Here is a 13,857-nt window from a genome sequence, read left to right on the forward strand (position 1 = left end):
GTGTACGGTGCAGGGAGGAGAGGAGAAGCTGCAGTGTACGGTGCACGGAGGAGAGGAAGAGCCAAGAAAAGAGTTGATTTATTTATTATTTTGTCTGCTGTGGCTTCTCCACTATTTGTCTGCACTAGGGGTCTCCAGTATTATTAGTGTTATGCTCTGGGGGTCTCCAGTATTATTGTTTGCCCCCGGGGTCTTTAGTATCAGTATTTTTCTGCTCTGGGGTCTTCAGTGTTGCCTGTATTAGTAGTTTCTGTATCTACTGTATCTGCAGTATTAGTAGTTTTATTCTCTGTACTATTATTACCTGCTCTGGGGTCTCCGCTAATATTATCTGCCCTGAATGTAATATTTGGTTGCTGGGGGGGGGGGGGGTATTTATTGCTGTACTGCGGCAGTTATCATTTCTGGGGTGGCACTTTGTGCTGTGCTGTGGTTGTTGGTGCATCTGGGGTGCTGGTTACTGGTGCGGCTCCTCAAAGTTGAGCAGTGTAACAATGTTGTCACCCCTGGCTTAAATCCTTAGATCAGGAATAGAATTTTATCATGACTCTACAAGAATTGTCAACGACTGCGACTTCCCAACCCTGATAGAACTGAAGATAGGGATTCTGAAGTGACCTCCCCCTGCAGCCTCTAAAAGTAACTCCTATTATTCTAAAAGTGACTCCTCTTATTCTAAAAGTGACTCTCCTCAGGTCTTTTTCACATGACTTTTTTTTTTTTTAGGTAAATGAGTGAGATTTCAGCTAAAAGAGGGAATTCTAGAAAGGACATTTCCTATATTTTACATCCAGGTTCTTTGTCTTTGTAGAGGACAGATAATAAGGGTTAAGAGGAAACTTCCAAACAATTTGAAATCTATGAATCTGCAGCAAGAAAGATTATTTGTATTTATGGGAAAATGAGTGCCGTGGTCTCCAAAATTTAAGCCACACCTCCTTCTCCGCTTAGGTCTGCCCCTGGTGTGTCCCTATAATCTGGAGTGTCCCTTTAATTCCATTGCTGTTACTCTGATGCTGCCAGTGAATATCCTCCCCATCCTTTTTAGTCTTGTCTTGTCTAACTTCATTAACTACTAACTCTCACGCAGTTACAGAAGGCGCAGCGCAAAGTGTCGACCACGATGACGTGTTTGGTGAGTAGATGTTGCACCTTATACCGTGTTCACCCCATGCAACGTGCTCCGGGGAGACGAAGGGTTAAATCTCTGCTGTGGATGAAGTGTAATTGTCCTTTATTCCAGATTATATCCATGGGTTTATAAATACTATGGGGGGGTCATTTATCTTAGTCTGATGCGCCTTTTATAGGTGACTTTTTGGGTGCATTTCATCTTTGTACTGCGCCTAATGATGCCTAAAAAAAATGTGCAAATACTCTCCAGTGCGCACCAGGCACAGAAAACTGTTTTGCAAAGGTTCCACTAGAAAGTGCGTAGATTTCAGGACACGTGCAAACATTTGCACCAAAAAAGAGCACAATAGGGCACAGTGGGGGGTCATTTACTTACCCGGTCCATTCGCTATCCAGCGGCGCGTTCTGTGTGGAGGATTCGGGTTCTGCCGGGATTCACTAAGGTAGTTCCTCCGACGTCCACCAGGTGTCGCTGCTGCGCTGAAGTCCATCGGAGTTCACTGAAGTTAAGCTAACGTGGGTGAAGGTAAGTGCGTGTCAAGCAATACTTTTGTTTTTTAAATGCAGCGGTTTTTCCGAATCCCTCGGGTTTTCGTACGGCCACGCCTTACCGATTTCCGTTGCGTGCATGCCAGCGCTGATGCGCCACAATCTGATTGTGTGCGCCGAAATCCCGGGGCAATACAGGGAAAATTGGCGCAAATCGGAAAAAAATGTGGGTAACCCGCTGGAAAACCGTGATTCGGGCCCTTAATAAATGACCCCCATTTACATAGAACAAACTGCACTTTATGGGCCTCATTTACTAAGGTCTTTGCACCAGTTTTCTGTCGGAAGACATAAGAAGTGTCCGCGCTGCACTAGTCTTCATGACTTCATGACACAAATTAGGGGGCGTTCCGGTGCTCAGTTGGACCGTGCGCCAGATTTATCATGCTAAGTCCGGCAGAATTGTGTCACACACCCCACGTTAAAGGTGCATCACGTATGATTTGTATATGACTTGAAGACTGCAATAAAGCATTTGTACATACAAAAAAAAAAGGGCACCAAAAAAAAAAGTGGTGCACACTTCCTGAGCAGTGCAAGGGCCATCAGATTCATGAAGAACGGACGCTAGAAAACCTGCATCTGGAGCCCCCCTGCACATAGTACAGACTGGACTGTTCTTAGTAAATGTTCCCCTATGTGCAGTGTCTTGTGCAGTGTGCAGGGGGCGCCAGATTCAGGATTTCTGGTGCACGTTCTTCATGAATCCGGCGTCCCCTTTTCTGCTCCGACAGAGTGCACCACTTTATTTTTGGGTGCACCTTTAACATGGGGCGTGCGACACACTTCTGTCGGACTGTATGAGGCATGGTCTGACCGAGCACCAGAACGCCCCCAATCTGTGTCGCATGAAGCATTGCAGCCGCGCCACAAAACAGTCACGACACAAATGTGGTGCGGACACTTCTTAAAAACCTGTACAAGCAGTTTGCATCCAAATGAACGTGTAAAGTCCGACAGAAAACTGGCGCAAGGTCCTTAATAAATGTGCCCTGATGTATGTAAAGGAAATCAGTGCAGCCGCAATGTGCAAGATACTTCTCCTCCATAGTGGAGATAGATAGATAGGAGATAGATAGATAGATAGCTATAGATACGAGATAGATGGATAGATAGATAAATATGAGATAGATAGATAGATATATAGATAGATAGATATGAGATAGATAGATAGATAGATAGATAGATATGAGATAGATAGAAGATAGATAGATATGAGTTAGTTAGATAGATAGATAGATAGATAGATAGATAGATAGATATGAGTTAGATAGATAGATAGATAGATACAGAAATAGATAGATATGAGATAGAAAGATATGAGATAGATAGATAGATAGATAGATAGATAGATAGATAGATATGAGATAGACAGATAGATATGAGATAGATAGATAGATAGATAGGAGATAGATAGATAGATAGATAGATAGATAGATATGAGATAGATAGATAGATAGATAGATAGATAGATAGGAGATAGATAGATAGATAGATAGATATGAGATAGATAGATAGATATATGGATAGATATAGATATGAGATAGATAGATATATAGATAGATATGAGATAGATAGATATATAGATAGATAGGAGATAGATAGATAGATAGCTATAGATACGAGATAGATGGATAGATAGATAAATATGAGATAGATAGATAGATATATAGATAGATAGATATATAGATAGATATGAGATAGATAGATAGATAGATATATGGATAGATATAGATATGAGATAGATAGATATGAGATAGATAGATATATAGATAGATATGAGATAGATAGATAGATATGAGTTAGTTAGATAGATAGATAGATAGATATGAGTTAGTTAGATAGATAGATAGATAGATAGATACAGAAATAGATAGATATGAGATAGAAAGATAGATAGATAGATAGATAGATATGAGATAGACAGATAGATATGAGATAGATAGATAGGAGATAGATAGATAGATAGATAGATAGATATGAGATAGATAGATAGGTAGATAGGAGATAGATAGATAGATAGATAGATAGATAGATAGATAGATAGATAGATATGAGATAGATAGATATGAGATAGATAGATAGGAGATAGATAGATAGATAGATAGATAGATAGATAGATATGAGATAGATAGATAGATATATGGATAGATATAGATATGAGATAGATAGATATATAGATAGATATGAGATAGATAGATATATAGATAGATAGGAGATAGATAGATAGATAGCTATAGATACGAGATAGATGGATAGATAGATAAATATGAGATATATAGATAGATAGATATATAGATAGATATGAGATAGATAGATAGATATATGGATAGATATAGATATGAGATAGATAGATATGAGATAGATAGATATATAGATAGATATGAGATAGATAGATAGATAGATAGATAGATAGATAGATAGATAGATATGAGTTAGTTAGATAGATAGATAGATAGATAGATACAGAAATAGATAGATATGAGATAGAAAGATATGAGATAGATAGATAGATAGATAGATATGAGATAGACAGATAGATATGAGATAGATAGATAGATAGATAGGAGATAGATAGATAGATAGATAGATATGAGATAGATAGATAGGTAGATAGGAGATAGATAGATAGATAGATAGATAGATATGAGATAGATAGATATGAGATAGATAGATAGATATGAGATAGATAGATAGATAGATATGAGATAGATAGATATGAGATAGATAGATAGATAGATATGAGATAGATAGATAGATAGATAGATATGAGATAGATAGATAGATAGATAGATAGATAGATATGAGATAGATAGATAGATATGAGATAGATAGATAGATAGATATGAGATAGATAGATAGATAGATAGATAGGAGATAGATAGATAGATAGATAGATATGAGATAGATAGATAGATATTAGATAGGAGATAGATAGATAGATAGATAGATAGAGAAATAGATATAACTTGTAGACATGTTACATTCCTTGTATTTCAGGCTTTAATGACGCTATTCCTGAAACAGAAAGATTAGACTCCAAAGTCCTGAAGACTCGGGCTCATCTCATAGTAAAGAGCAAAAGACATAAACCCTCCAGAGCTCGTCTAGGAGACAGCATTAGCTCTACGGATGGAGAGGACAGCATGGAGAGGAAGGTAGGTAGGAGGGTTGTCCTGTAGAACCTGTGTGGATTGATGTAGTATGATTCACCTGTGTTCACCGCTCTGTCTCATCACATTGCATTGCTATAATTAAAGGGGTTGTCCTTTAGGGAATATAAATATTGCACCCATTTAAGACCCCTCCTCTTTGGATAGCAGCTTTATAGTAGCAGCTTCTGCTCAAAATGTGTATTTGGGTGGGATGCATTAAATGTCATGGAAAACTTATTTGCATATTTCATAAAACATTTAAACATTTTAGAGAAGTCAAATGAGAGGAAAGGGGGGATTAGCAGCGGGAGTAGTACAAAAGGAAAGACATGCATAGACGCTGAAGATTATAGTAAGTTTTCTATCTCACCCCAAGTGCTTTATTCACAATAGTACTGATCAGTACCTGCTGGAGATAACAGTAAGTTATCTATCATAGCAGTAAGTTTTTTATTTCCCCCCAAGTGCTTTATCACATTAGTACAGGTCAGTACCTGCTGGAGATTACAGTAAGTTATCTATGGTACCAGTAAGTTTTCTACCTCCCCCAAGTGCTTTATTCACATCAGTACAGGTCAGTAGCTGCTGGAGAGAACAGTTATCTATTGTACCAGTAAGTTTTCTACCTCCTCCAAGTGCTTTATTCACATTCAGTACCTGCTGGAGATAACAGTAAGTTATCTTTCATACCAGTAAGTTTTCTATTTCCACCCAAGTGCTTTAGTCACATCAGTACAGGTCAGTACCTGCTGGAGATAACAGTAAGTTATCTATCATACCAGTAAGTTTTCTATTTCCACCCAAGTGCTTTAGTCACATCAGTACAGGTCAGTACCTGCTGGAGAGAACAGTCATCTATTGTACCAGTAAGTTTTCTACCTCCCCAAGTGCTTTATTCACATTCAGTACCTGCTGGAGATAACAGTAAGTTATCTATCATACCAGTAAGTTTTCTATTTCCACCCAAGTGCTTTAGTCACATCAGTACAGGTCAGTACCTGCTGGAGAGAACAGTCATCTATTGTACCAGCAAGTTTTCTACCTCCCCAAGTGCTTTATTCACATTCAGTACCTGCTGGAGATAACAGTAAGTTATCTATCATACCAGTAAGTTTTCTATTTCCACCCAAGTGCTTTAGTCACATCAGTACAGGTCAGTACCTGCTGGAGAGAACAGTCATCTATTGTACCAGCAAGTTTTCTACCTCCCCAAGTGCTTTATTCACATTCAGTACCTGCTGGAGATAACAGTAAGTTATCTATCATACCAGTAAGTTTTCTATTTCCACCCAAGTGCTTTAGTCACATCAGTACAGGTCAGTACCTGCTGGAGAGAACAGTCATCTATTGTAGCAGTAAGTTTTCTACCTCCCCCAAGTGCTTTATTCACATTCAGTACCTGCTGGAGATAACAGTAAGTTATCTATCATACCAGTAAGTTTTCTATTTCCACCCAAGGGCTTTAATCACATCAGTACAGGTCAGTACCTGCTGGAAAGAACAGTAAATTTTCTACCTCCCCCAAGTGCTTTATTCACAATCAGTACCTGCTGGAGATAACAGTAAGTTTTCAATTTTAAAATGCTAAACATTCAGCTCTTCTGCTGTAAAATTTTAAAGGCAAGAAAACCCTTTAGTTGAAAACCCTTTTTACAGTCTGGATATATACAGTAAGTATTTCCTGTATATGGAAATCCGTACAGAGAAGACTGTATCATGATTAGAAAGACATATTTTCTCTCCTGTATGTATTAACCCCTCCCTGTCTCTCACTCATCTCATGTCTAACTCATCCCATCTGTCTGCTGTTTTTCTCGCAGTTCTTCTCTTTCTGGCCGCCTGTAGCTCGCAATACGTGCCGCTCGGTATAGTATTTGGCTTCCTATATTCATTCTTAATTTAGCCCCTTATGTAACCTGGAAATCTTTATAAAATCTGTCCATTTCTGACTCGGTGCTTATTATACCTTTACAGTTTTCTGACACAAAGTTCCAAATCATAAATTTCTTCTTGTCTGAAGCCACCACTAGGCAGAGAGCAACACAGAAGGATTCATATCTTTCTTATTGGACTGACGTATTGTTCTGTCTGCGGTAAACTCCCCCTAGTGGTGGCTGCAAGGAGTGAGAATTTTAAAAATGTTTTTAGAAGTGCATGTGTATGGTCTCTATTGTTTTATAGTCTTCTGTGCACCTATTGGCTGAAGTTACAGCTCACAGAACTCCTGCTCCGCCCACTCCTTGCATGGACACAATACTGGAAGATATCAACCACATTTATAGCTGTTTCCTCTTTCTTTTAGACTACAAAGTTAAGGAAATATTGTGGAAGTGATCAGGGAGCTCCGATTATTGTTAGTATTATGTGTACGGTTGGTATAGAGGTCAGGAAGTCTGTGACCTGCTGCTTTAGCCAATATCTGCAGAACAGGAAGTCTATGTCCTGCTGCTTTAGCCAATATCTGCAGAACAGGAAGTCTATGTCCTGCTGCTTTAGCCAATAGCTACAAACCAGTAAGTCTGTGACCTACTGCTTCAAGCCAATAGCTGCGCAGCAGGAAATCTTTGACCTGCTGATTTAGCCAATAGCTGCAGAACAGGGAGTCTATGTCCTGCTGCTTTAGCCAATAGTTACAGAACAGGAATTATATGTCCTGCTGCTTTAGCCAATATCTGCAGAACAGGGAGTCTATGTCCTGCTGCTTTAGCCAATAGTTACAAACCAGTAAGTCTGTGACCTACTGCTTCAGCCAATAGCTGCGCAGCAGGAAATCTTTGACCTGCTGATTTAGCCAATAGCTGCAGAACAGGAAGTCTATGTCCTGCTGCTTTAGCCAATAGCTGCAGAACAGGGAGTCTATGTCCTGCTGCTTTAGCCAATAGCTGCAGAACAGGAATTATATGTCCTGCTGCTTTAGCCAATAGCTGCAGAACAGGAAGTCTGTGACCTACTCCTTTAGCCAATAGCTGCGCAGCAGGAAGTCTGCTACCTGTTTCTTTAGCCAATAGCTGCAAAGCAGGAAGTGATTTCTAGTGTATTTAGGGACCTTAAGTGCACCCCTGGAACTTGCATTTTTAAAGAATTAACCACCAAAGCAAAAATGTAGCCAAAATTTTGATATGGCCACAGTGGACGTTTCTGTTTTGTGTCCAATCCTCAGAGTAAATTGCGGTAACTGATGTTTTATTTGTGATTACAGAACGTGACACTAAGCGATGACTTCAGTCCCAGCAGCGCCAGTTCAGCGGACCTGAGCGGTGTCGTGCCCGATCTAAAGTTGGCGGAGAGATCCCACTCCTTAGCGCTGTCCTCGGATGAGGTCATTATCATGACGGCGCTATAGTGCTGAATATTACAGGGATACGCTGTATCTTTTAATATTTCAAAAAATTGTTGCGAATTTTCTTTGACCAATATGTAATTAGATGGTCCTAGACTTGTACTGATCCTGGATACATAGTTCACCCAGTGTCACATCAATGATATTTTCCCAGTAGGGTATGAGAATTTTCTGTAACTAACCCTCCTTTACAGCAGCCTCTGGAGGTAGAGCTATACTTACTAATACGCTACCTATGTATCATGGTAGGAATATCTGGTCTCCTTACTATCCTGTTACACTGTGGCTTGTCCTTTATGATTTATGAGCATGTTCCATCTATTGTAATGACAGATAATCACCTTTCTTTGTGTCTTCTGTGATTTTTCATATTTCTCTTTATCTTGTATTTTTTACCCCATTTCTTTGATGCCGCTTGTATAGAGCCTGGATATGATAGATGATGAGGTGAGTAAATCTTCATTGTCTTGTTTTCCATCTTCCGTCTTCTTGTCCATTCTTTCTATTGCCCATGTCCTCCACTATCCTGGGAAGAGATATTTCCATTATACAGGCAGGAATTTTGGCCACTTCTCCTCTTACGCTACCTATACGCCAAATGGGCGTAGAGGGGTGTGAAGAGGGATGCACCGTTGGTTGTGTGGGCTGGCATGGGGCGTTCCTGTTCCCATATAGCCACAGGCTATGGCGCTATTCTACGTCACGCTGGACCTAGCATAGATATTCCCTGCCGGTGGAGCGAAGCCCTGCCTAATAGATCCAGCGGCCGCCAGGGGCGCCCATCATACGCTGGTGCACGAAGCGGAGGAGCATCAGAAAGGAATGGGGTAACCAGATTTGGGGTCCTGAACCCTAGCACTATAATGTCATGTTACTAGTTTATAGGTCTGGCCCTGTCTTGTCTTGGAGGGGACTGAGTGGTGGACAGTAATGTAGGCAACAAGTTGGGAACGAGGACAACATGGGTGATCAGTAGGGTGGAAATCCCCTTTGAGTGCCCTGAACCTGATTTAGGAATCACATCATCCGTTTTACACAACTTCACTCAACTTTACTCATTAGTTATCCACTTAGTTATAACAGACTCCCCCGTTATTACTGTCCTCCTCTCCGCTAGACCCTCACAGACCAAGTATAGCTATAGCCTCTTCACCACCTATTGTTACAGCCCTTCCACAACTCATTGTATGCTACTTCATGGCTGCTTCATGTATGATAACCTTCATTACCCTAATGCTTATTATACTCCTGAATCAACATTGCTCCAGCAGTGACCACAGATGACCAATTCAATGTCATCTTGAGATGTTCCAACCTCTAGTTGTACCTTGTACGTCTGCCTTATCCATTCCACACGATGCTCCACCATTATATCTCCTCCAACACTGCGCCATCAAACATTATACTGACCCCCATTCATGTTCCCTCTGCCATACACTCTATACAATATATTGAGCACCATCAATCCAGCTTATGGACCTCTGGACCATCTAGAACACCAACGTTTCTTCAAATATTACTTACAGATTCTTGATGAAGGACAATCTCCGAAGCACAGTCCCTGGCACAGCCGCACTCCCCTGGACTGGAGCACTCAGCAGGTCACCAACTGGTTAATGACCTAGAGTACTGTGTCTCCGAATTCACCGCCCACAACATCAACGGGGAGCAGCTCCTCCAGATGGACAGCGCCAAGCTCAAGGTAACGAGACAAATTCATTGTCCGACAGTTGAATTTATAAGGACACTAACAAAACTTTAGCTTTAACCAGAAAAGTCAACTTTTGGTAGTCAACTAAAAATTTAGCCATATGTACCCACCCCTAGTGCCCCATTCCAACAGTGTGACCTCCGTGCCCAGTAATAATAAATCCTTATTTATAGCGCCTGAGTATTCTGTGTAGATGTTGGACATCTACAAGTAAAACAAGCCATTACAGAGTATGAACATAATCAGGCGAAACAATAGGAGTGAGGGCCCTGCTCACAAGAGCTTACAATCTATGAGGATGATTGGGGGACACAAAAGGTGACTTGTATGATGGTCCAGCCATTCTTTAAGTGAAATAAAAATTCAATAGATAATGCAATGATAAATAATATAAATAATGAAAAGATGGGTTTTTAGGGAGCATTTGAAGCTTTGGTGTTTGCGTATTAGCCTGATTAGTCCAGGGAAGTGCATTCCAGAGAATAGGTGCAGCTCAGGAGAAGTCCTGGAGATGTCTGAGGTTAGAATTTAGGAGGAAAGTAATCTCAGATCACTGGATTATGGAAGAGCACAGGCTGGGTGATAGACCGAGATGATGACAGAGAGGAAGGTAGGTGCAGCACTGTGCAGAGCTGTGTGGATGAGGGTGGTTAGCTTAAATTAAATACAGGAGGTGATGGGTAGACGATGCAGTGACTGACACAGATTGGAGGCATCTGTGTATTGTCGGGATTGATAGAGAGGAGAGAGATTAGTAAGTGGAAGAGCGATTAGTAGGGAGTCACAGAAGTCAAGACAAGAGTGAATCAGAGCGACAATCCGGGTTTTGGAGGTGAAGTGACTGCTGTGGCCCATCTCTGCTGAGATCGGATCTTGCTCATCTCAGTAACCTATCTGCTTTTTTCCCGCTTCAGGCCCTGGGCGTTAGTCCGCAAGACAGAACGATCATTAAAAAAAAAATCAAGGACATGAAAGTAACAATCGAAAAAATCCGAAAAGCCAACGAAAAGATGGAGAAGCAAAAAGAGAAGCTCCGCAAGAGGGAGCAGGACCAGCAGAGGGTGCGACATGAGAACGCCCCCGAAGACCCTCCCCAGAGCCCGCACGAGCCATAGACCCTCTACTGTGAGTGTGAATAGGACAATTCTACGGCGCAAGTCCAAACCTCCAGGCACCGGAAAGATGGGTCGGGCCGACCACTCCGAACAGCTTCTGCTTTACCTTCTTGTATCACGTGTGTCTGCCAAAAATAGGTCAATCCAAAGGTGAAGCCACCATCGTCACTCATCCGAAGCTTCCATCATCTGCGCAGGCGGAGCCCGATAATTATTACAGACGTGCCGCTCCCCGCTGCCTGACATATCGCTGCCTCCGTGATACCCCGACTCTATTTATGGAAACTCGCACAGGAATATAATTTGTAACTCAAAGTCAATTTCCATCTTTTACCTTCACAACATCAGTCACCATGAATATCGTCATCCACGTAGCGTTGAGCGTGCGCTGCCGATGTTCTGATCTGGTCTGGTCTCAGTTTTCATACAGAACCTTCACGAAACGTAAAGGGAGTCTGCATAAAAATCTGCATCGCGACCCTCCCGTAACCAATGGATGTATCCAAAGTCGCCCAAGTTGGTCGTAGACATGTGGACAGAATTACTGGAGAGACGTCGGACAATCCAATATGGCCACTGAAGATCTAATGTATATGGACAATGTTAGAGATACCAAGTACACTGAACCCCACTGTACTACATGGAGAACCCCCTTTAAGTGTCTTTGGTGTAGATTCATGTGTATAAATATTATTTTCTCCCATACTGGTAGACTGTATCAGCCAGGAAATTGTTACGAGTCGTGGCGGTATTATAGCTCGCTGACATAGAGACGCTAGAAACCGATTACTCAGGAGGTTACGATGGAAGTTATCTGGCTAATATTTGGGGCTAAGTTGTAATACCAAGTGCAGCCACTGTACGTTGTATGGCGCTGTGGTCAGTAAGCAGATGATGGGTGGAGGTCCTGAACGTCTAACTCTCATCTATCTCGTATTTATGACCTATCCTAACGATAAGTCCTGGAAAACCGCTATAACAATACTGCGAAAATTTGATTATAATGAGGGGGCGAAGGTTTTCCCTCACCTCTTTACGGCCTGTTTTGACTTAAAATGTTGTCCCATGGTCACAAATTACTTCTTCATCCGTTATACTCTATGGCCTTATTATTCATTGCAAACTACAACCACCTGTATCGGTGACTACGACCAACTGTATCAGTTACTACGATCACCTGTATCGCTGATTACAACCACCTGGACTACGACCACCTGTATCGCTGACTACGACCACCTGTATCAGTGACTACAACCACCTGTATCGCTGACTACAGCCACCTGTATCGCTGATTACAACCACCTGGACTACGACCACCTGTATCGCTGACTACAACCACCTGTATCGCTGACTACAACCACCTGTATCGCTGACTATGACCACCTGTATCAGTGACTATGACCACCTGTATCAGTGACTACGACCACCTGTATCGCTGACTATGACCACCTGTATCAGTGACTACAACCACCTGTATCGCTGACTACAGCCACCTGTATCGCTGACCACGACCACCTGTTTTGCTGACTACAACCACCTGTATCACTGACTACGACCACCTGTATCACTGACTACGACCACCTGTATCACTGACTTACGACCACCTGTATCGCTGACTACGACCACCTGTATCGCTGACTGTGACCACCTGTATCGCTGATCTGAATAAGTGACTACTTTGCCTATACTTGTACTTGTGGTCACTGTGCTGCATACTGGGCCCTTTCATAATACAGGCGGTCCCCTACTTAAGAACACTCGACTTACATATGACCCCTAGTTGCAAACGGACCTCTGGATGTTGGTAATTTCTGTACTTTAGTCCTAGGCTACAATAATCAGCTATAACAGTTATCACAGGCGTCTGTAATGAAGATTTATTGTTAATCCTGGTTCTTATGACAACCCAACATTTTTAAAATCCAATTGTCACAGAGACCAAAAAAGTTCTGGCTGGGGTTACAATGATAAAATATACAGTTCCGACTTACATACAAATTCAACTTAAGAACAAACCTACAGACCCTATCTTGTATGTAACCCGGGGACTGCCTGTACAGACATGGTAATGGCTGCCATTGGGACTCCTAGCAGTAAAAATGGGAAGAATTTGTACTTTTGAGATATGACTGACGCACAAAGAGTAGAGACCGACACTGACCGTCTCCAATCCATGGCAAGGAATACCCAACCTTATAACCGGGGGAAGAGATGCCCTCATTTCGGGAATTGGTGGTCTCCCACCTCTACTCGTCCATGATGTCCCATGTACGTACCCCAGATGTCCACTTGGTTGTTGTACGGCTGCATCCTATAACTCATTATCGCGGTTTACGGTATTTTTTTGTTGGTGTTTTTTGTGTTATTTACGTTGCCTGTGAACACTGAAATTTTTTGATTGTACAAACCTGTGAATGTTTTTGATAATTGGATTTTCTCATCTTTAAAGGTTATTTTTGAACCGAGGTGTTGATATAAGATATGACCCTAAGGGGGGAACCGCGCAAATTTTGACTACATTAGTTAACGCAGGGCAGTATCTTTCGGGATGTGAGTGATATGTAGACGCAGCCTATAGCATCGTGTTATTCTCATGGACTCCTCCACCACCTTCTTGCTTGTGTATCATTGTCCTGTGGCCCATAAGGGGGGAGGGGGGGGGGCACATAACAATAATATATTATTAATGTTGGTGGTCATCCCTCCGGGACCCCTGCGTGATAATCAGTGGAGAACTCAGAGACCTAACCCCAAAAAATTAATATTAGAGTTCTCCTAAGGAGTCAGGGCCACAGGTTATATCTACTGCGCTGTGATTTATACAAAGTTGCCAGATGGCGCAATGTTAATATC

At 41.7% G+C, this 13,857-nt stretch overlaps 1 protein-coding gene across 1 annotated transcript in view; it reads left to right on the plus strand.

Annotated features, from left to right (window-relative positions):
- PPP1R9A (protein phosphatase 1 regulatory subunit 9A) overlaps positions 1-13,465 on the plus strand; it is a 165,154-nt gene extending 151,689 nt beyond the window's left edge. The window contains 7 exon segments of the mRNA XM_072154339.1: positions 1,091-1,135; positions 4,684-4,841; positions 8,038-8,157; positions 8,602-8,625; positions 9,705-9,795; positions 9,798-9,880; positions 10,804-13,465. Of these exon segments, the coding sequence (XP_072010440.1) occupies positions 1,091-1,135; positions 4,684-4,841; positions 8,038-8,157; positions 8,602-8,625; positions 9,705-9,795; positions 9,798-9,880; positions 10,804-11,004 (722 nt within the window). The 3' untranslated portion in view covers positions 11,005-13,465.
- Positions 13,466-13,857: the final 392 nt, after the last annotated feature.

This window comes from Engystomops pustulosus, chromosome 5 (assembly GCF_040894005.1).
Source record: "Engystomops pustulosus chromosome 5, aEngPut4.maternal, whole genome shotgun sequence".
NCBI classification, from domain to species: domain Eukaryota; kingdom Metazoa; phylum Chordata; class Amphibia; order Anura; family Leptodactylidae; genus Engystomops; species Engystomops pustulosus.